The 22,037-nt window shown below is 35.9% G+C and overlaps 1 protein-coding gene across 7 annotated transcripts in view; it reads left to right on the plus strand.

The window, feature by feature from the left end:
- The window catches only part of CDC27 (cell division cycle 27), a 73,543-nt gene that overhangs the window by 21,632 nt on the left and 29,874 nt on the right, over positions 1 to 22,037 (plus strand). For 4 of the 7 annotated variants that reach the window (XM_025890040.2, XM_025890045.2, XM_025890041.2 and 1 more), the window contains exons 3-9: positions 4,639 to 4,786; positions 6,358 to 6,483; positions 9,996 to 10,093; positions 10,824 to 10,978; positions 11,079 to 11,290; positions 12,269 to 12,383; positions 15,207 to 15,322. In XM_025890040.2, coding sequence (XP_025745825.1) covers positions 4,639 to 4,786; positions 6,358 to 6,483; positions 9,996 to 10,093; positions 10,824 to 10,978; positions 11,079 to 11,290; positions 12,269 to 12,383; positions 15,207 to 15,322 — 970 coding nt within the window. Of the gene's footprint in view, positions 1 to 4,638; positions 4,787 to 6,357; positions 6,484 to 9,995; positions 10,094 to 10,823; positions 10,979 to 11,078; positions 11,291 to 12,268; positions 12,384 to 15,188; positions 15,323 to 22,037 lie in introns of all 7 variants that reach the window. The other 3 variants (XM_025890037.2, XM_025890044.2, XM_025890038.2) reach the window with 1 other exon arrangement.

The following is a 22,037-nucleotide window of genomic DNA, read 5'->3' on the forward strand; positions in this document are numbered from 1 at the left end:
CACTCCAGCAGCCCTCAATTTGTTTCCTGAGATTAAGAATTCCTCATATCAGTGAGGTCATACGATACATGTCTTTCTCTGATTGACTTATTTCATTCAGTATAACACCCTCCAGTTCCATCCACATCGTTGCAAATGGCAAGATCTCATTCCTTTGGATGGCTGCATAATATTCCATTGTGTATATATACCACATCTTCTTTATCCATTCATCTGTTGATGGACATCTTGGCTCTTTCCATAGTTTGGCTATTGTGGACATTGCTGCTATAAACATTGGGGTGCACGTACCCCTTCAGATCCCTGCATTTGTATCTTTGTGGTAAATACCCAGTAGTGCAATTGCTGGATCATATGGTAGCTCTATTTTCAACTGTTTGAGGAACCTCCATACTGTTTTCCAGAGTGGTTGCACCAGCTTGCATTCCCACTGACAGCGTAGGAGGGTTCCCCTTTCTCCACATCCCCGCCAACATCTGTCATTTCCTGACTTGTTAATTTTAGCCATTCTGACTGATGTGAGGTGGTATCTCATGGAGGTTTTGATTTGGATTTCCCTGATGCCGAGCGATGTTGAGCACTTTTTCATGTGTCTCTTGGCCATTTGGATGTCTTTGGAAAAATGTCTATTCATATCTTCTGCCCATTTCTTGATTGGATTATTCTTTGGGTGTTGAGTTTGATAAGTTCTTTATATAGAGTTTGGATACTAGCCCTTTATCTGATACGTCATTTGCAAATATTTTCTCCCATTCTGTCGAACAGCCTTTTTTTTATTCGAGACTCAGCTGTTTCATTGCCTTAACTTAGCTGTTTCACACAAACATCACACACACCAAACTCAATGCATGCAAAGCTAGATTTATGTTAGCACACTAAGACATCTCTTACTAAAAAAGCTTCCTAACTGGTTTTCCTGCCTCTTCTCTTTCCTCTTCCTAAATCAACCCATTCTCTTTACTTTTCTTAAAATGCTTCAGAGGATTTATCCCTAAATCGTTAGACAGCTTGCAAAGCCCTGCACAATCTGGCTATCTGCTTTCTCCTTATGTATGGCCACTCCCCGCCCGCCAACACTAAAGAGCCTTTCTGAAACTTCCTTCACCCTCTTACCTGTGGTATATTTACTCTAAGCATGATTTCAAGATATCTTAAACCATTATTAACCCTATCATATACAACAGATATAAAACCAGTTAGTATTGAAATTTAGGAGGTAAACAACTAGAGAAAATAAAAAGTGGGAATAATATTAAAATACTGAAATTGTATATGTAAATGAGGTATTCAACAAAAGAAATGACTCTTAAAGGATGGAATGAATTATGCAGCATCTGGAAAGCACAGCACCCAGGCAATTGAAATCCTTCAGCAAAAGAAAAGTTAGTAATGAAATGGAATTATTTGAGCTTGTGGCTCAGAGTCATGTATGTATAACCCACATTACTATCAAATGACTATTCAGGTATTATAAATTTAGGAGAAAGCCAATGATAATAATAGCACATATAGCTCTTACTATGTGTCAGGTACTATCCTCAGTACTCTCTTTTTATTAACTCATTTAATCCTAGTAGCAACCCTTAGAGATCAATATCTCTTATGTCCTTATTTTACAGATAAAAAAACTGAGGGACAGAGAAGTTAACTTGCCATAAGTCTTGAAGCTAATAAGTGGTGGTGCTGGAATCTGACCCCAAGCAGTTTGGCTCTAGAGTCCATAGTTCTAACGCATGTGCTGTACTGCCCATCCTTGATTTAAGAACTTAAAAGATAATCAAGATGAAAAGTATATCACAAGTCATAGATGATTTCATAGGTTCTATGCCCTTTGAATACTCACAATGTTGAGTTCATGACAAGGCCGCAGAGTACTCTAACCTCTAAGCAGTTCTCTATGATAACTGTAGAATTTATCAAGGCTAGAGAACCTTCATCTCCTCAGACAGAATTCTAAGTCTTGCCAAAATTGGTCCACTTTGGAAAAAGGCTGCTCATTTACATTGTAAGTCAACATCAAGAAGAGATGTCTTACCTGATTTGAAAGCTTTGAGGGACCAACTCACCTTCCTATTTGATGGAAATGTATCTGGAGGATGCAAGCCTAAACCCCTCTTAATTATTTTGGACTTACATGAAATGACCTTTCAGTTTTTGAAGCCTAATCTGTTTCTGAAAAGAGGAGTTTCAGTATTGTTCCACAACTTCTTTTTTGTTTTTGCTTTTTTCGCTTAACAATGCATTCTGGAAATCTTTCTATGTCTTTCTTTTTCTTTGACACTTCTAGAGTGTTCCATCTTATGGGTATACCATAATTTAACTAGTACATGATTGATTTCTCAATATTACATTAAGAGTGACTGTGTCGAGTCAATGTTCACTTTATTTCTGATTATAAAGCATATTATGGACCTTATAATTCCCAATTGCATATTTTAATTAAGGCTCTAAGGATGGTAAATAAATGTCATGCAGACATCTATAACCATTTCTAGGTCCTGTTAATTTGATATCTGCACATTTACTAGTTAGCCATGGTCAGCCTTAGAATTTTTCTGAATTCAGCACTTGAGGTAGTCACTGTCAATCAGTTGGAATTACTGTTCCAGATGAAATCCATTTGTTAATAGTCTATGCTTTTTAGCTTTATATAACTCCTTACTACTGATTCATTGCTTAGGACTGTCCAGTTATTTCTGGGGAGCCTCGAAAACCACCCAGGTCTCTCCGTGTCTTTCACAACCCTTCAAGTTGTTCTGGATTTACTTCAATATCTTACCCTTTCATTAACCTTAAGGTGTGCTTTAACTTCCAACCCATATTCCCATCTTAACTGGTAGATTTTAAGTTATTACACTTCAAAAAGGTACCTGCAGTGTGACACTAAAATCACACACACACACACACACACACACACACACACACACACACACACACACAGAATATTTGGTATCTTTATGTTATTAGGGAATCTTACTGCAGTGAAAATGGACCCAAGCATAATGAGGTATTTGTAAACAAAACATTTGATGAAGCATTGTTATGGCTAAAAGTTAAACTAGTTTTAGGGAGCCATTGTTTATTGGTGTAATCAATAGTTTTTAAAAACTTACAGGGCGAAACTAGGCCTTTGCAAAATCAGGAAGAAATCACACTTTCTAATTTATGTGAATTAGCACTTACAATTCAGTGAGATTAACAATTTGTTCTCACTGCAATAGAGCTCCCTATTCATTTTTTTTTTTTTGCTTCTGATGCACTAATACTAGGTCCATCCCATTAACATGTTGCCAAAATTTCTTGTCATTTACTACATATCATTCATTGCATATTTTTTTGTACTAGGGTTTCATGAAAAATCGTAAGATGGACTAGAGAGGAAGGGTTCTATTAGTTTTTGCTTGCGTCTATATATGACCCCCCAAAAAACCTTTGTAAGAGTAAACCTTTCAAATTACCTACTTTTTTGTCCCAAACTTTGAGTGAAGTTAACTACTTTTTTTATTCCAAACTTTGAGTGAAGTTCACTTTTTAAGAGGTTGTGGCAAATCTATCTTGTACTTTAGAACAGTGATCCTCAAACTTCAGCATGCATCAGAATCACCTGAGGGTTTGTTACAACACAGGTTGCTTGTCCCCACTTCCAGAATTACTGACTTACTGTGTCTGAGATGCAGCTAAGGATTTCTGTTTCTAACAAGATCCCAAGTCATGCTGATGCTGGCAGAGGGACCACACTTTAGAACCACTGGTTTAGAATATCCTTCAGCCCACTGAGATTATTACATAACCCATTTTTAGAAGCACAGATTTGTGATTTTCCCTCTTTCTATCTCTTGTTTCATCTACAGCCTTTCACCTGTATTGGTTGGGAACTTGCAAGAATAGAAGTGAGGTGATGGTCAGTTTGGGAGACAGAAAATAAGGGAAAAAATGCCATATTTCATTAAGTAAAAAGGGACATTTCCTAATATTAAGACTAGAGGACAGATTGAATAATTCCACTCTTGCCATTGCAGGGCAGTATAATTATTATTGCTATAGAAGTGTTAAGTCTGTCAATTGAATGTTTAAACATTGTGGGTATTCACAATTTAGAATTTTTTTTGTCTTAAATTATCTTGGATATAATTTAGTGTATATTTGGTGTTAGAAATAAGGGTGTTTTTTTTTTTTTGAATCTGGTCCTTTTTTAATGTAGAAAATAATCTCAGATTGATAATTAGCTTTATAACCCTGAGTTTCCCTCTCATGAAATTTAACTTCTATTCTCTCGAAGAGTCTATTAGAAAAATATTACAAAAAACAAGACAGTTTACTGGTACTCTGTTTAAAGGTAGGTGTGGGTGTGTGGGTATGTGCACAAGCGTGCACTTTTCTTAAGGATTTATGGAAAATACCACGACTGTCTTCACTGTATTATTTCCTTGGTTCTTTGTAAGAAGGTAATCAGGACTTGGGGAACTAAGATTTCTATCAGTAAAGTGTTTCTCAATTCAAATTTGGATTAATAAATGATTGTTTTATATTAAATAACATGACTAATTTTTTGTTGCTAAACTTGTTTATTGCCAGATAAACAGTGATTACCATTCAACATACTGAATAATAGCCATTTTTTTTCATATGTGCTCTTAGTACACTCAGAGGAAGCCTTGTTTTTATTGGCAACCTGTTATTACCGCTCAGGAAAGGCATATAAAGCATATAGACTCTTGAAAGGACACAGTTGTACTACACCGCAGTGTAAATACCTGCTTGCAAAATGTTGTGTTGATCTCAGCAAGTAAGTTTTTAAATCTTTTCTATCTAATTTTGTTTACTTACACTGTAAAATTTTGGATAAAACCCTTTTGATAGATTAAACTCTTGACTCCCTTTCTCCTCTTTTTTGATAGTAGAGATTTGTCTATTTCAGTAACTTAAAATGTTTATACTGTTGCCTGTGGCATTACCATTTTTGTTATGGAGAGATTTCGTTGTTATGATAATAAATAATAGAATTTAACTCTGGAGAAACTTAAGTTATAACTAATTCCTGTCATTATCTAAAATTATCTGAAGTGTAAAACCTCCTTACCTGTTCACCTGAGATTAACGCTTCATTGTATCTAGGTAGTTTTGTAATTATTTGCCTTTCCAGATCATTCTATTTGGGAACCACTGCTCCTACCCCTTTGAAGCAAGGGAGCAGATTCAGGAGAACACTTCTTTTGAACATTACAATTAAATCAAGTCAGCTCTCCCTATTCTGAATCTGGAGGCAGCTATAGATATAGGTAGTTATGTTCTGTTAAACTCTTTTCTGTGCTGAAAGAGATGGAATAATGCTAAAAGTGGCTAAATGGATAATCGTAAAAGCCTATATGTGAATTTAGTTTGTAGGTTTATAGTGAGAGGACACAAAGAAGCCTCATGAAGTCTCTACAGACTAATAATATTGTATTTGTCCACTGTCTGATGACTTTTAAATTAAAGCTCACCTAAAATACTATAAAATTTCTGAAACATTTGTTATTAAATTATTTTTACTTCAAAGATTCTGATGTTAAATTGTTAAAAATTTATTTAACTTGCTAATTTCTTAAGCCAATTCTTCCCTTAGACATTCTTATCCCATTTATAAGTAGTCATGGTTTTTTAAAAGTCTCTCTGACAGTAAAAAAAACTATAGATATCACCTCTTATGTTTAGGATATGCTGTGTAAACTTACTTGAGAGTTTTCCACATGATGTTTGGAAAAAACTTTAAAACAGAAACCATTACAAACTCTGATGTGCTAAAAATATATAGTGAAGTCAGGTCATTTTTTTTTCCTTTGGGGAACACTTACGATTTTCTATATCAAGAAAACATTAATTGACAAATAAAAAGAGATGAAGTGCTATTCAGATTTCATTTGTAAACCTAAAAATGACTGAGACCATTAAGTATGCAGTTTTTAGTTAAAATCTGCTAGTCTTGTTTAATTTGCTTGCTGATTCCTATCTCAAGGAATTATAGAACCAAAAAGGACCACTACATCTGTTAATGAAGAAACATTCACATTTTCCCCCAGTATAATGGCCTTCCATTTCTTTTGACATGAGTAATATGTATGTTGCTCAGACTACATTTGTACATACAGAGACTAAATTTAACTGGTTCTGTTTTTAAAGACAAGACTGGGATTTTAAGATCATAAATTCCCAGTCTTCCAAATGATTCTAAATACATGGTTATTACTGTTCTAAAGGTGTATGGACTTCTTACTTTATCTATCTCCATATAAGGAAGTACAGTGGTAATGAAAAATGTCTTTACACACAGTACTTTTTATACTGACTTTTGTTAATCTGTAAATTTGTGTTTTAAAGGCTTGCGGAAGGGGAACAGATCTTATCTGGTGGAGTGTTTAATAAGCAGAAAAGCCATGATGATATTGTTACTGAATTTGGTGATTCAGCTTGCTTTACTCTTTCATTGTTGGGACATGTATATTGGTAAGTAAGAATGATTCAAGTTACCAGAAGATTGTTTCCAGTGCTAGAAGTCTTTGTGATTAAAAAAAGCTTACATTATCTGTGTTTATCAAATAGCGCTTGGCTGAGGAGTACAATCACAGTCTTCTAGTTCTATGGCCTTGTTAAACCTATAAAGTAGTAGAGATGTTGATCCCATTTTTGACTATCCACTTTGCCTTAATGATAGTAGCTACGGCAACACTACCTAATAAATAATTGAGTGCACATAGGGTTTTTTTTTTTTTTACCATAAGATATAAGGAGAATATCTTCATGTGATCCACTGAGGAAGAAGAAATGAGTGAAGTTTTTTCTCTAATATTAAATATCACCTTTGCTCCTTAGAACAAGGCTTGAAGGCAAGTTTCAGTAATAAAGAATAGTAATTCCCATCTGGTTTGCCGCACTAATTTTGAGGCATGTCATAAGAAACTTCCTACAATGGTAGTTGAAATAATAGTGATTTGGAAAGAATTTTAAATGTATTTAAAATTTCTTTACATTTATTTAAATTTAGTCTTTTGAAAGCAAGTGAGAATGAATTCAAAGTCATCACTATAATAATATTCACACTGATTTTTATTCTGAAATATTGTGAGTTGGGGACTAGAGGGTGGAGATATAAGTAGGTAATAGGAATTGTTCCGCTGCCCATGGGAGTGCATCGCATGTATAAATGTAACCTGTTACATACTGTAGGAGAAATGGTTGGGGATTGTGTTTCTAAAGAGTTAGGAAAGCATCTGTTTTAAGATAAATTGAAGCTAGTTTGAATAGTAGTTTTTTAAAAGCCTTGAAAATATCTTTTTGAACAGAATAAATTATTGGGCTGAATTTGGGGGCTCATTTTCAGATGACACCACTCTTTAGAGAACAGGAGTAAGTAAAGATATAATATCAATATCTTCATTTATCTTAGTAAAAGGACTTGGAGTAATGAATTTTAGTTCATGCAACTATGATTATTCTTGTCGCTTATTCAAGAAGTTTTGAGGTCTATCCTCCATTTATGGCTAGCTAGACACTGTACTTGACACTGGGAATGTAAAGATAAATAACTCACGGTCCCTGCCCTCAAACTCAAAAGTTTGTAAGTTTTTATCATCACAATAAAAATTGCTGTGATAAAATTTGAGCAGTATTTTGTCTGAAGGAGGAAATAATTAGTTCTACCGGGTTAAGAAGGAGGGGTAATCTGAAACAAATAATACCTTTTATGTTTAAAAAAAAAAAAAGAAGATAGTAGGAAGGGAAAAATGAAGAGGTGGGGAATGGGAAGGGGAGACGAACCATGAGAGACTATGGACTCTGAAAAACAAACTGAGGGTTCTAGAGGGGAGGGGGGTGGGTATTAAGGAGGGCACATACTGAATGGAGCACTGGGTGTTATGATTGTTGATTCATATGAAAACAATGAATCATGGAACACTACATCAAAAACTAATGATGTAATGTATGGTGATTAACATAACATAATAAATAAAAGGGGTAAGATGGTAAGTAGGAAAGACTTGGTAGAAACAGTTTTGTTTCTTGAATTCTCAATAATAAGAAAATTAGAAATTAGGAAGTTAATTAGAATATGATGAAGTATTTGAATGGACATTTCACCAAATAAGATATACGGATGGTAAGTAAGCACATGAAAAGATGTGCCAAATCATTAGCTATTAAGGAAAAGCAAATAAAAAACACCATTAGAAACCACTACACACCTGTTAGAATGGCTAAAATAAGAATTGACAATACCAAGTGCCGGTGAGGATGCAGAGCAACAGAATTTCTCATAAAACATAGATATGATAGAATTATAATGATAGAAACAGATCAGTAGTCAGATCAGAGGGTAGAGTTTGAGGCAAGAGTATGGCCGTGTAGAGGCAGGTGTGGAGTTTCTCTGGGCTGTTGGAACAGTTCTGTATCCTGATTGTGGTGGTGGTGGTTACACAAATCTATACATGCAATAAAACTTCATAAAACTGTTCATAAACGAGCGCATGTAAGAACTGCTGAAATCCAATTAAAGTCTGTGGTTTATGCTATCGTCAATTTCCCAGTTTTGATAATTGTGCTATGGTTACGTCAAATGTTGTCATTGAGGGAGCTGGGTGTAGGGTACATGGGAACTCTCTTATTTTTGTAACTTGTATATGAGTCTAAAATTATTTCAAAATAAAGTTTAATAAAACAGTGCTAAAATCACAAAAATACTATATATGTGTTACTAATTATTTTTAAACAAGATTATTAAAAGTTTTGAAGGTACATTGAATCATGCCTTAACCACGAAGAAGGGTTTTTCCCCCCTTCTTTAAAAGAATAAGGATGGGTTCCTTTTATTCATCATAAATATTACAAGGTGAAATATCCAATGGGAGAAAACTCTGCTCCAAAAAAGTGGTTTTTCATTTCAGCCATCGTGTGTCTGTCTTATGGCCAAAATTGCACCCAGTAATCTACATATATACCTGTAGTAGTTTTATAGCTATAGCTTGTTAGGATATCTTTTTTATCTCTTTTTTTTTTAAGATTTTTTTAAAGTTTTTATTTAGTTGAGAGAGAGCAAGAGAAGGAGAGAGCACAAGCAGGGGGGAGTGGCAGGCAGAGGAAGAGGGAGAAGCAGGCTCCCTGCTGAGCAGGGAGCTTGATGCGGGACTTGATCCCAGGACCCCGTGATCACGACCTGAGCCAAAGGCAGACGCTTAACCGACAGAGCCACCCAGGCGCCCCTCTTTTTTATCTCTTTATTGGTCTTTTTGTCTACAATAGTTCATGAGACTTCTATGTTTAGGACACAACCAATAATAAGTCTGGTTCTTAGATTAACTGGTTTCTTCCCAGTACCATCTAAATAATTTTTGACCCCAATTCTTTGGGAAACTTTTTTCATTAGGAGCTGCCACCTCGGGGCACCTGGCTGGTTTTAAGTCAGTAGAGCATGCAACTCTTGATCTCAGAGTTGTGAGTTCGAGTCCCACGTTGGGTGTAGAGATTACTTAAATATAAAATCTTTAAAAAAAAAAAAAGCCACCACCTCTACTTCATTAGAAGATCTGATTATTTAAATATGCTATATTTGGAGCATTTAAGTCACTTTCAAAATTACCACTGGGATATTACATTAAAAATTAAGAATAAGACTGAAATATTTGGATATTATCCATCTCTCCTTCAGTAATTCTAGTATTTGACAGGAAATTAAAAGCAATTATAATATTGAAGAAGGCATTGATAGTTTATTAAGGTAAGATTCCTTTCAATTCATATTCTCCTTGCTTTCACCAGACTTTTGATTTGAACTGCCTTAAATAATAGAGGTTGGAGAATGGTAAGAAGGGGAAATTGGTAATTTAGGGACTTGTCAAGAAGAATACTCTCAGAACTTATATATGTATTGCCAATACATATATAACAGTACCTAATTTTTGTATCAAAAATTTATAATGTTTTGGGTTGTGTAGCTTGTCTAATCTCTTTGTTTGTCTTTACAGCAAGACAGATCGGCTTGCCAAAGGATCAGAATGTTACCAAAAGAGCCTTAGTTTAAATCCTTTCCTCTGGTCCCCCTTTGAATCATTATGTGAAATAGGTAGGTTTGTAGAGGCAGCTAGGGGAGGGTTCCCCTACTTTTTTTTCCTCCTCCTCAATTTTTGGAAAGTGATACAAATCATTCACAAGAAAAATATTTTTCAAAGCTAAAGACTGTTAAAATTGAGAACAAGAATTAAGGTAATAGAATCATGTTTAAGGAATGATGTGGCCTTGTGTTCTCTAGAATGAATTGTATTGTGAGTATAACACTAGCTTTCTAGGTAAGGAAAGATATTAATAGAATGCCGGGAGCAGAAACTGTTAATGTAAATAAGACCTGGACAGTATGGGGAAAGAGCGCCTTGGTATATGTGCTCTAGGATGCATGAATGATCACTTTTAAACTGTGTATGTATACATGGAAGTGCTTAAAACTTTACTGTCTATTGGGTTTCAGCTCTCGACCATCACTCCTTACTTTGAGGAAAGTGAGATCTAGGTGCTTTCTGCTTTAAAAGAAACACAGAAGTCTTCATCTTCCGATGATTTATTATATTTAAAATCAGTGTTATTGTAGTTCCATTTAATTTCTAAATTTATAGCTTTATCTGAGGGGTAAATTTTTATAATAAATTGATAGATGGACTTTTGTAGGTAAATTTGATTAGCTGAAACAGGAGAACTTTAAAACACTGGATAAGGCCTTATTTCCACTAATTTGTGCATACTTGAAAAAAGATATTAATCCTCATTTCCTCAAAGGCATACATTTTTTTTTCCCTTTACAGGTGAAAAGCCAGATCCTGACCAAACATTTAAATTAACATCTTTACAGAACTTTAGCAACTGTCTGCCCAGCTCATGTACAACACTAGTATCTAATCATAGTTTATCTCACAGACAGCCTGAGACTGTTCTTACAGAAACACCCCAGGACACAATTGTAAGTGTATCATATGCTAGTGTTCAAATATTATGAAAAACAGGAAAGAATGACCTAAATAATATATCATAAATGACATGGTAGAAATTTTCTGTTTCAGGAATTAAACAGACTGAATTTAGAATCTTCCAATTCAAAGTACTCCTTGAATACAGATTCCTCAGTGTCTTATATTGACTCAGCTGTAATTTCACCAGATACTGTCCCTCTTGGAACAGGAACTTCCATATTATCTAAACAGGTTCAAAATAAACCAAAAACTGGTCGAAGCTTATTAGGAGGACCAGCTGCTCTTAGCCCATTAACCCCAAGGTAAGACAAACAAAACATACTTTAAAAAATATGCTATAATAGTAAATGATCTATAATAATTCATATTATTAGTAATATAAATTAATATGAACAGCAACTTCTAAATCATTATGGAAATGGAAGCATTTAGTAAGTCAATAATGGACCTATTCTGTTTAGAAAGTGAAGTAAAAGAGATACAATACCTGTGATAAAAATTTATTATTAAATATTAGAGAAAAATGTAAAACTCTTAAATATGCCTTCTTCAGCTAGTGTATGTGTTAAAAGATACTGTCTTTTTGGCTGTGTGTCAGTGAATATCAGTGAACATTTTGAAATGTTGGAATGCTTATGTTATAATCAGAGTTACAGCAGTGATTATTGTTAAAGTACTGTTTTCCAAACCATGGAAGAAGGATTGACACCTATCAATAGGAAATATTTTGTCCAAATTATTAGAAGTATATATGTGTATAAATATAGGAACCCAGCCCAGAGGATAACTATCCAAAAGTGTCAAAATAAAAAATTATGTGTTAGAACAGACACTATGAATTGGGTCCCGGGGCCAGAGAGTTACTAAAATAGCATGACCATGAAATTACAACAACTCCCTGAATCCACAGATGGATTCAGTGGTCTCTAGAGACAGTCTCTGTAACAGTGTCTAAATCCCGTAAATTCCAAGAATTTTAAATAATTTGATCATTTGGATCTTTGCTTTTACAAAGCCATTCTTCATTTCCAGTAAATCTCCTGAGATCAGTAGTTGTTGCTCAATTTAATTCCTTGTTTGGTTTTTTTTTCTTTTTAATTTAGTTATGGTGGGTGGAATAGTCTACATTCACAGCTTATTTTAAATCTGCCCCTCAGATCCTCACTGCCCCCAAGACTGATTTGCCATTCTCTTCCTTTTAGACCTTCTAATTTAAGTATACTGCTGCTTTATATATGCCTTGATGACTTTTTGACACCTTGATTTCAACCTCTTCTCAGTTTTGGGATTTTGCCATTAGAAACCCCAAGTCCTGGAGATGGATCCTATTTACAAAACTACACTAATACATCTTCTGTAATTGACGTGCCATCTACTGGAGCCCCTTCAAAAAAGGTATTTTCCATGTAAAATGCAGTTTTGATGTTGATGAAAGAAATTTATTTACAATTCCAATCTGTTAAAGGCAATTTCAGAGAGAATCTAATTTTATATAATCACTATTGCCTTAGAGTTGTTGATCTAAATGTAAAAGAAGGTCATCATTGTCATAAGCTGCTGGTTATAGTAGGAGACATAAAGCTGGTTGTTTTTTGGCCATGTAAAATTATAACCAACAAGTATAGTTTATTTTAGTATGTAGCTAAATAAACATTCAGATTTTTACTTTTGATTTACCCTTTTTTAAACAAAATTAAGATGGTTTCTATCACTTTGAATATAAATAACAGAAATTACACCTGCCATTGTTTTACTTGTCCCGACTGTATTTATCTTTTAAGTGTACTAATTAACATGAAAAAAAATTGACTTGCATAAAGCCAGCTATTTCTGATAACAAAGTTTTTTATGGCAGATTCTCATAGATGTATAGTAACTTTATAATAAATGTGTAATAAAATAAAAAATATTTGACAATATCCTTATAGTAAATACTGCAACAAGTCTTGAGACTTTTTAAATAATGTTCTTTTCTATAGATTTATGGCATTAAAGGTCAGAGTGCCATTTCCTTGAAACAGGTCTGTGGTACAGGGTTACCTTCTGTGAGAATTAAATTAGGTTATGTATTTAAAATGAGTATTGCCATCCTTAATAGATGTTTAAGAAATGGAAGCTAAGTAAGTCATACTAGTATATGACTGATATAAACCCTCCTAGAGTTTTGTTTCTATAATGGCTTCTTAATGAGTAGTGATAGAAACTCTGAGAGTAGTAAAAAAAGGCCACAAAGTACTGAATATGGATTACTTTAAATCTCATTTTTAAGAGTTGGCAGCTACCTGAAGTATAATTGTGGAAATTAGTTTATTACAATTGTAAGAAGGCATAGTAGGATAGTAATCAGCATGCCAGATGAAGTAGGCCAAAACCAGCAAGCCATAGCAATCAAGGACAAGTTAGTCAGTGCTGGGTAGGTGATTTCAGTATCCAAACAGTAAAGCCATTTGCTGTCTCATCCTCTTCTGCCCCCATTCTCTTCTTACCCTGCTATAAGACATTCAGAGGAAAGCTCTACTTGTAGTTCTGCATGCAGTATCAACTAAAAATATCAAACTGAATGTTGTGTGCAGTACATAGATCTTTGTTAAATAAGGAAGGGACAGAATTGACTCTTAAGTTTTGTCCCTTGGGTGAATGTAGAGGTTCCAACTTGGGGAAGGAAGAAGAGGAAGGATTATAAAGTTTTATTTCGAGGTGGTGGTAAATTAGATGAAAATGTTTAGTGGATAGTTAGTCATAGAGGAAAGAATATGGCCTGGTGATAGAAATAATAGTTAAAGCTGTCAAAATAGCCAGGCTCTCCTAGGAAAAGTCAGTAGCAAAGGAACACAGAGCATACTTAATTTAAAACAGTGGAAGGAAGAAGGGCCTGCAAATGAAGTGCTCAGACAAATAAGATACCGTACTATTTTGGAAGTTATACACAGTTTCAAAAGGAGGACATGAGCAGTGGTGTTGAATACATGAAAGGACAAAATAAGGCTTTCATATCTGGTGAGAAAGTTATTAATTATAATTATAAAGTTTGAGAATTATGTACAATGGCTATAAAAGTAATAAATTTTGAAGAAAATTATCTGGTAGTAAAAAAAATAAAAATATCCACTGATGCAACAGTCACAGATCATTTTATAAAGAAGCCAAGTGATGAAAATGAATAAAAGTAAGGTAATAAATTAGAAGGCAGAGGGGCAGGAAGTCTTTTTTTCTCCTCCACGGGAACAGAAACCCAATTAATGAAAAATTGAACACACTAGAAAGAAATGTTAATTCTAAGAGCAAAATGCTTAGAATATGGAAAATAATCAGGTAATTTAAAAAAATTTATTCCTCTGAACTACTATAGAATATCTTTAAGTGTCAAAGAAGGGATATAAAATCTTGTATTATTTATTTTTTATATTAGATCATAAATCTGGTTAGATCATAAATCTTAAAAGTAGTAGCTGTCTTAAAATTCTTATAACACTTAGCTCCACCTGGAAAATGTTTAATTATTGGCTTTTTACGAATTTTCAGGAATTTTGAGCCTTTCCTTAAAACCTAAAGTGAGGGGGCACCTGGGTGGCTCAGTCGTTAAGCGTCTGCCTTCAGCTCAGGTCATGATCCCGGGATCCTGTGATCGAGCCCTGCACTGGGCTCCCTCCTCCACGGGAAGCCTGCTTCTCCCTCTCCCACTCCCCCTGCTTGTGTTCCCTCTCTTGCTGTCTCTCTGTCTGTCAAATAAATAAATAAAATCTTAAAAAAAAAAAAAACTAAAGTGAAAAATGAAAGGATAGTATAAAGATAAAAATACTGAGGTTAAGCGGGCACCTGGGTGGATCAGTCGGTTAAGCATCTACCTTCAGCTCAGGTCATGATCCCAGGGTCCTGGGATGGAGTCCCACATCAGGCTCCCTGCTCGGCAGGGAGTCTGCTCCTCCCTCTCCCTCTCCCTCTGCCACTTCCCTGGCTTGTGCTCTCTCTCGCTCACTCTCTCCCAAATAAATAAATAAAATCTTTTAAAAAAAATGCTGAGGTTAAAATGAGGAAATAGTTCGATGTTAATCCTAATATATTAATTCACATTAATAATGACAATAATTTGTGTTTTCAGATGACGGTATATATTATGAAATCTTGCATTGGGAAAATGTAGGTGGGAGCATCATGGGTCTTTTACCATTTTCAGTGCAATTTATAATTCACAAACCTTAGACTTTTTGTGTTTTACAGTCTGTTGCCAGAATCGGCCAAACTGGAACAAAGTCTGTCTTCTCACAAAGTGGAAATAGTCGAGAGGTAACCCCAATTCTTGTTGCACAAACACAAAGTTCTGGCCCACAAACAAGGTATTTATTATGGTATCGTTATTTGATATTGTTGGCTTTTCTTGCTATAAAATATGACTTTATTCACTTTAGGCAGGTTTTGACTTTCCCAAGAATTCTAGAATGACTATTATAAATTTTGAATGTGTCAAATTAGAAATTTCTAGGGGCGCCTGGCTGGCTCAGTCGGTAGAGCATGTGACTCTTGATCTTGGGGTTGTAAGTTCGGGTCCCATGCTGGGTATAGAGATAACTTAAAAAATAAAAATCTTTAAAAAAAAAAAATTTCAAACTTACTGAAAAGACTAATGTAATTTTTAGTTGAGTATTTTAATACAAATCAAGACAAAGGTAACCAAAAGATCTTTTTATTTTATTCTAATTCCCTCATGAATTTGTTTAAACTAGATATTCTGAACACTCCTCCAAAATAATTTTCTTCTTATTACATGACCTTCATTGGTCAAGTACAGATAGGTTTCATTCTCCCCTTCCCCTGTTATGCACTTATATATACAGATCATAAAATTAATCTTCTGGTAAATCTTTAAATAATCCACTGCCACACAGAAATGGTGTTAAGTAGGGTTTCTTTTTTCTGTTGAAGTACTCAAAAACAAATCATAGCTAATATTTTAAAAGAATGATACAGCTCTGTCTCCTTGTAGAATAGTGAACATGTACCATAAGTCTTAAAATAGACACAGATGTACATATACTTTGACTAATGTAAAAGGCTTCAGTATTTCTGAAATACTGAAAATACAAGATGGCAAGTCTCATGAGTGCCAACTCAGACAGGTGACAGGGATTGCCTGGGGCTCAGTTATGAGAAGAAACCTGAGGCCTCCTGCAGAGCACCATTATATAGGCTGAATAAATGCTAATGTTAAAGAATATATAAACATAATGTATGGAATTATACATTTCATTTAAGCTAAACAATTATACTAACTTTAATAAACATCAATTTTTAATGATTTTGTGGGGGGTTTTTGTATTTTATCTCCTTTATTGCCTATCTTAGTTTCCTACAGTTGCCATAACAAAGTTACTGCAAACTGGATGGCTTAAAACAACAGAAGTATATTCAGGGCCATACTCCCTCTGAAGCTTCCAAGGGAAGATCCTTCCTTGTCTCTTCTAGCTTCTGGTAGCCCCAGGCATCCTTAGCTGGTGGGAGCATACCTCAATATGTGCCTCTGTCTCCACATGGTCATCTTCCCTGTGTGTCTCTATATCCAGATTTCCCTCTTATGAGGACATCAGTCATACTGAATTAGAGCTCACCCTAATGACCTCATCTTAACTTGGTTATATCGACAAAGAGCCTGCATCCAAATAAGTCACATTCATAGGTAGTGGAGGTTAGGGCTTCAGCATATTTTTGGGGAAACAGTTCAACCATAACATTGCCTTATTAACAATTACTCTTTATTTTGTCTTTTTAGAGGCTGTTTTAAGTGTTTATAGTATGTATTCTAACTTATCAAAGTCTACCTTCAAATAATGTTGTACCATATCATATATAGTATAAAACCTTATAATAGTGTGCTTTCATGCTCCTCTCCCCATCTTTATGCTATTGTTGTCATAGATTTTACCTCACATGTGTGTAAGCCTGATTGTGCATTGTTATAGTTTTTCCCTTAAATAGCCAGTTATCTTCTAGAGAGATTTTTTAAAATAAGAAAAAAATCTATTTTGTATTTACCCACATATTTACTATTTCCGGTGCTCTTTATTTCTTTCTATAGGTTCACATTTCAATTTGGTATCCTTTTCCTTCATCTTGAAAGACTTAAAATTTCTTATAGTCCAAGTCTGCTGGTAATGAATTTTTTCAGCTTTTGTATGTCTGAAAGAGATTTTTATTTCACCTTTGTTTTGTTTTTGAAAGATATTTTCACTAGATAGAGAATTCTTGTTCATAGTTTTTTCTTTAAAGATGTTGTTCTACTGTCTTCTAGCTTGTTTTGTTTCTGACAAGAAGTCTGTCCTGCTCATTTTTTGTTCCTGTGTATGTAATGTATCTCTTTTCTGATAGTTTTATGATTTTTTTATCTCTGATTTCTGATTTTAAGTCATTTGATCATGATGTGCTGTCATGTAGTTTTCCTCTTTCTTGGCCTCCAAAGTGATTGAGCTTCTTGGATCTGTGATTTCATAGTTTTTATTAAATTTAGTTAATTTCTGGCCATGATTTCTTCCAGTATTTTTTCTGGTCCTGCCCCCCTCTCCCTCCTGGGACACCGAGTATGTATTTATCAGACCGCGAAGTGGTCCCTCACAGTTCAGTACTGTGTTCACTTTTGTTTCTAGTCTTTTTCCTGTTTCATTTTGGATAGTGTTTATTATTATGTCTTCAGGTTAACTAATCTTTTCTTCTGCAGTGTCTAATCTGCTATGACCCCCACCAGAATGTAGATACAGTTTTAATCTCAGATGTGCTATTTTTTATCTCCAGAAGTTTGATTTGGTTCTCTGCTTTAACATGTCCATTCTTTCTTCTACCTTTTTGAGCATATGGAATATATCTATAATAGCTCTTTTGATGATTTTGTCTACTGTCCTTACTGTGTTATTTCTGGATCTGTTTTTTATTGATTTTTTTTTCTTTTCACTATAAGTTATATTTTCCTGCTTCTTTGTATGCCTAGTTTTGTTGCTGTTTTTATGCCAGTGAATGTTGGAAATTTTACGTTGTTGAGTGCTGGACTATTTTATCTTCTTTTAGATATTTCTGTTTTATTCTGGGAGGCAGTTACTTGTTAACAGTTTATTCATTTCAGGTCTCGATTTTTAAGTTTTGTTGGGTAGGACAAGAGTGGCCTTTAGTTGAGACTAATTTTGCCCTACTACCGAGGCAGTATCCTTTCAGTACTCAGTGACCTGCTGAGTATGAGGTTTCTTCATTCTGGCTATTGAAAATATGAGCTACTCCCAGCCCAGGGTGAGCTCCAAGAATTGTTCTGCCAGCTCCTTTGCAATAGTTCTTTCTCTAGATTCAGGTAGTTTTCCTCACTGTAATACTATAGTAAGTTCTGATACTAACTACCCAGACATAGCATAGACTCTGCAGGCAAGATCATAGTCCCAGCAAGACTTAACAAATCTTGTTGACTTAGCAACTACAATTTCAAGGGTTCCCTGGGCCACCTTCACTTCTGACCAACTACCTACAAATTTGAGGGTTCTTACTACCCCCTGAGGTTTAATATGCTAGGACAGTTCATAGAATCTAGGAAAGTTCTATACTTACAGTTTTATTATAAAGGGTACCAGTCAGGACCAGACAAACGAGGCCCATAGGATGAGGTCTGGGAGGGTCCTGAACACAGAGCTTCTGTGTCCTTTCCCCTGGGTGAGACGTGTCACCTCACCAGTGCATCTGTGTGTTCGCCAACCAGGAAGCTCAACTGAGTTTTGGTAGTCAAAGTTTTTTGTGTTTTTTTTTTTTTAAGATTTTATTTATTTATTTGACAGAGAGAGAGCACAAGTAGGCAGAGAGGCAGGCAGAGGGAGAGGGAGGGAGAAGCAGGCTCCCCGCTGAGCAGGGAGCCCAATGCGGGACTCGGCAGCCCAAGGCAGCCACTTAACCGACTGAGTCACCCAGGTGCCCCTGTAGTCAAAGTTTTTATTGGAGTTACATTACATAGGTATGATAGATTGTGTCATTGGTCATGTGATTTAACTCAGTCTCCAGCCGCTGTCCCCTTCCTAGAGAAGGTCAGGCTGTTAACACCCAGCTCAGCTCAAAGCTTCAACTGTCTAATCACTGGTTGGTCTTTCCAACATGGCCAGCCCAGTATTCTGAACCTATCTAGGGCCACCACAAGTCATTTCATCAGCATAAACTCAGGTGTGGTCTTAGGGGCCCACCATGAAGAACAAAAACACTCATAGTGCTTGAGAAATTCCGAGCATGTGGGCGCCTGGTTTTCTCAGTATTAAGCATCTGCCTTCAGCTCAGGTCATGATCCCAGGGTCCTGGGATTGAGCCCCACATCTTCTCCCTCTCCCACTCCCCCTGCTTGTGTTCCCTCTCTTGCTGTCTCTCTCTCTGCCAAATAAATAAATAAAATCTTTAAAAAAAAAAGAGAGAGAGAGAAATTTAGAAGCTGCTTCTCAAGAATTCAGGACAAAGACCAGATGAGTTTTTTATTATAACACACTCAAACAGTTGCACTACTCAGTTTCAACTGCAGATTCTAGGAAAACTTCCAGCAGATCTCTGAAGCTCTCCTTCTTTGTAGCTCTCCCTTTTCTAGTACTCTGACCTTCATATTCTAGCTGCCTTCACTTCCTGGAAGTCTCAACATTTTCTTCTCAACACAGGAAGACCACTGAGTTCTGTTTGTGTTCCCTTTCCCTCTGTCCTCAGAATTCTCAGGCATATGTGCTTGCTGTCCAAAGTCTGAAAAGCATCGTTTCATATAGTTTGTTCAGTGTTAATAGTTGTTTAAGATGGGATAGTAAATCTGGTCCATTTTACTTGTACATTTACAATTGGCAGTGGAAGTCTGTTTTTGTTTTTTTTTAGAAAGTTGTTTTTTTAGAGTTGATTAGAATAGCATAGTTCTCTTAGCTAAATTTCCCCAAAAAGTTTGTATGTCATCATTTTCTCTACATATATTAACCTCTAAAAATAATTTTTATATTCTTTCCAAGGCATCTTCTTATAACTAGCATTCATGTTTTATTACGAAATCATAAAATGATACTAACAAAAACTTTCTATTTTTCTTAAAGATTTTATTTTATTTATTTGAGATTGAGAGAGAGTGAGAATGAGCATGAGCAGGGCTTGGAGGGGAGAGGCAGAAGCAGACTCCCTGCTGAGCAGGGAGCCTGCCTCAGGGCTTGATCCCAGAACCCCGAAATCACCACCCGAGCCAAAGGCAGACACTCAACCGACCGAACCACCCAGGCACCCCTACCAGAACTTTTTAAAAAAGTGTTTAATATAACTGGCACTTAATCACATAGGTAATAAGTGATAGAATTGATTTCAGACCTCAACAGTCTGATTCTAGAGCACATTCCTTTCATTCTCAAATTCCTAGTTAAAAAGATGCAAGTTATAAAGAGATGAGTATATTTCATGGCTACGACCAATGTTTCAAACTCACTCAGTATCCTGCTTCATTTTTCTGATGCCTGTCAGACTTTGGACATTTTTTTCTTTTGTCAAATTACCCTTGGGAGCTAACAGAACCATAATGAAAATTATGATTAGGAAGAGTTTGTCTTCTTCATCCTCCTAGCCCCAGAATCATCTTACTATTATTTTTACTTCTACCCCCACAAGATTCATGTTATACTCTTGCAACTTTTCTTGGCTTTTAAGAAGTCTCAGCATTTTTTCTCAGGCTTGTCCTCCCTATAAACTGCTCCATGGATGAAATTATTCCCTCCCACTTCTCAGGCAAACTCTTTTCTTGACAACATATAATTCACATTTGTAGCATAAATGACATAGTTGTTCAAGTAAAGAATATTGTACTTTTAAAAATGAATCAACTTCTGTAAAAGGCAAAACTATGGAAACAATAAAAAAGATCAGTAGTTGCCAGGGGTTGGAGGGGGGAGGGATGAGTAGGCAGACCGCGCAGGATTAGGGCAGTGAAAATTTTCTTTATGATACCATGATGGATATATGTCATTATATATTCACACATACCTATAGAATGAACAAAACCACGGGTGAACTCTATCATAAAACTGTCGACTTTATAATACATCAGTGTAGGTCCATCACCTATAACAAATGTCCCACTCTGGTGAGGCATGTTGATAATGGGGATGTTGGGGGCAGGGGTATATGGTACATCTCTCTGTACCTTCCCCTCAATTTTGCTGTGAACCCTAATCTCCTCTGAAAAAAAATCCTAGGGGGACACCTGGGTGGCTCAGTCAGTTAAGTGTCTGTCTTTGACTCAGGTCATGATCCCAGGGTCCTAGGATTAAGTCCTGCATCAGGCTCCTTGCTTGGTGGGGAGCCTGTTTCTCCCTCTGCCTACCACTCCCCTTGCTTCTGTGCTCTCTCACTCTCTCTCTCTGACAAATAAATATATATATAAAATCTCTTTAAAAAAAATAAGTAAAAAATCCTAGGGATGCCTGGGTGGCTCCGTCGGTTAAGTGTCTTCCTTTGGCTCAGGTCATGATCCCAGGCTCCTGGGATCGAGTTCCGTATCAGACTCCTTACTTGGTGGGGAGCCTGCTTCTCCCTCAGCCTGCCACTCCCCCTGCTTGTGCTCTCTCTCTCTTGCTCTTTCTCTCTCTGACAAATAAGTAAATAAAATCTTTTTTTTTAAGATTTTATTTATTTGACTGAAAGAGAGAGAGGGAACACAAGCAGGGGCAGAGGGAGAGGGAGAAGCAGGCTCCCTGCGGAGCAGGGAGCCCGATGTGGGGCTCGATCCCAGGACCCTGGGATCATGACCCAAGCCAAAGGCAGACGCTTAATGACTGAGCCACCCAGGTGTGCCTAAAATCTTTTTTTAAAAATTAAAAAAAATAATAATAAAATCCTAATTTAAAAAAAATGTATCGGATCGCCTGGGTGGCACAGTCAGTTAAGCATCTGACTCTTGGTTTCAGTTCAGGTCGTGATCTCAGGGTCGTGAGATCAAGCTCCACGTAGGGCTCCGCACTCAGTGAAGAGTCTGCTTAAGACTCACTCACTCTCTCTCTCTCTCTCTCTCTCTCTCTCTCTCCCTCCCCCTCCCTC

Source organism: Callorhinus ursinus, unplaced genomic scaffold (genome assembly GCF_003265705.2).
Source record: "Callorhinus ursinus isolate GAN/ISIS: 27379988/994484 unplaced genomic scaffold, GSC_fseal_2.0 scaffold50, whole genome shotgun sequence".
In the NCBI taxonomy this organism is placed as follows: domain Eukaryota; kingdom Metazoa; phylum Chordata; class Mammalia; order Carnivora; family Otariidae; genus Callorhinus; species Callorhinus ursinus.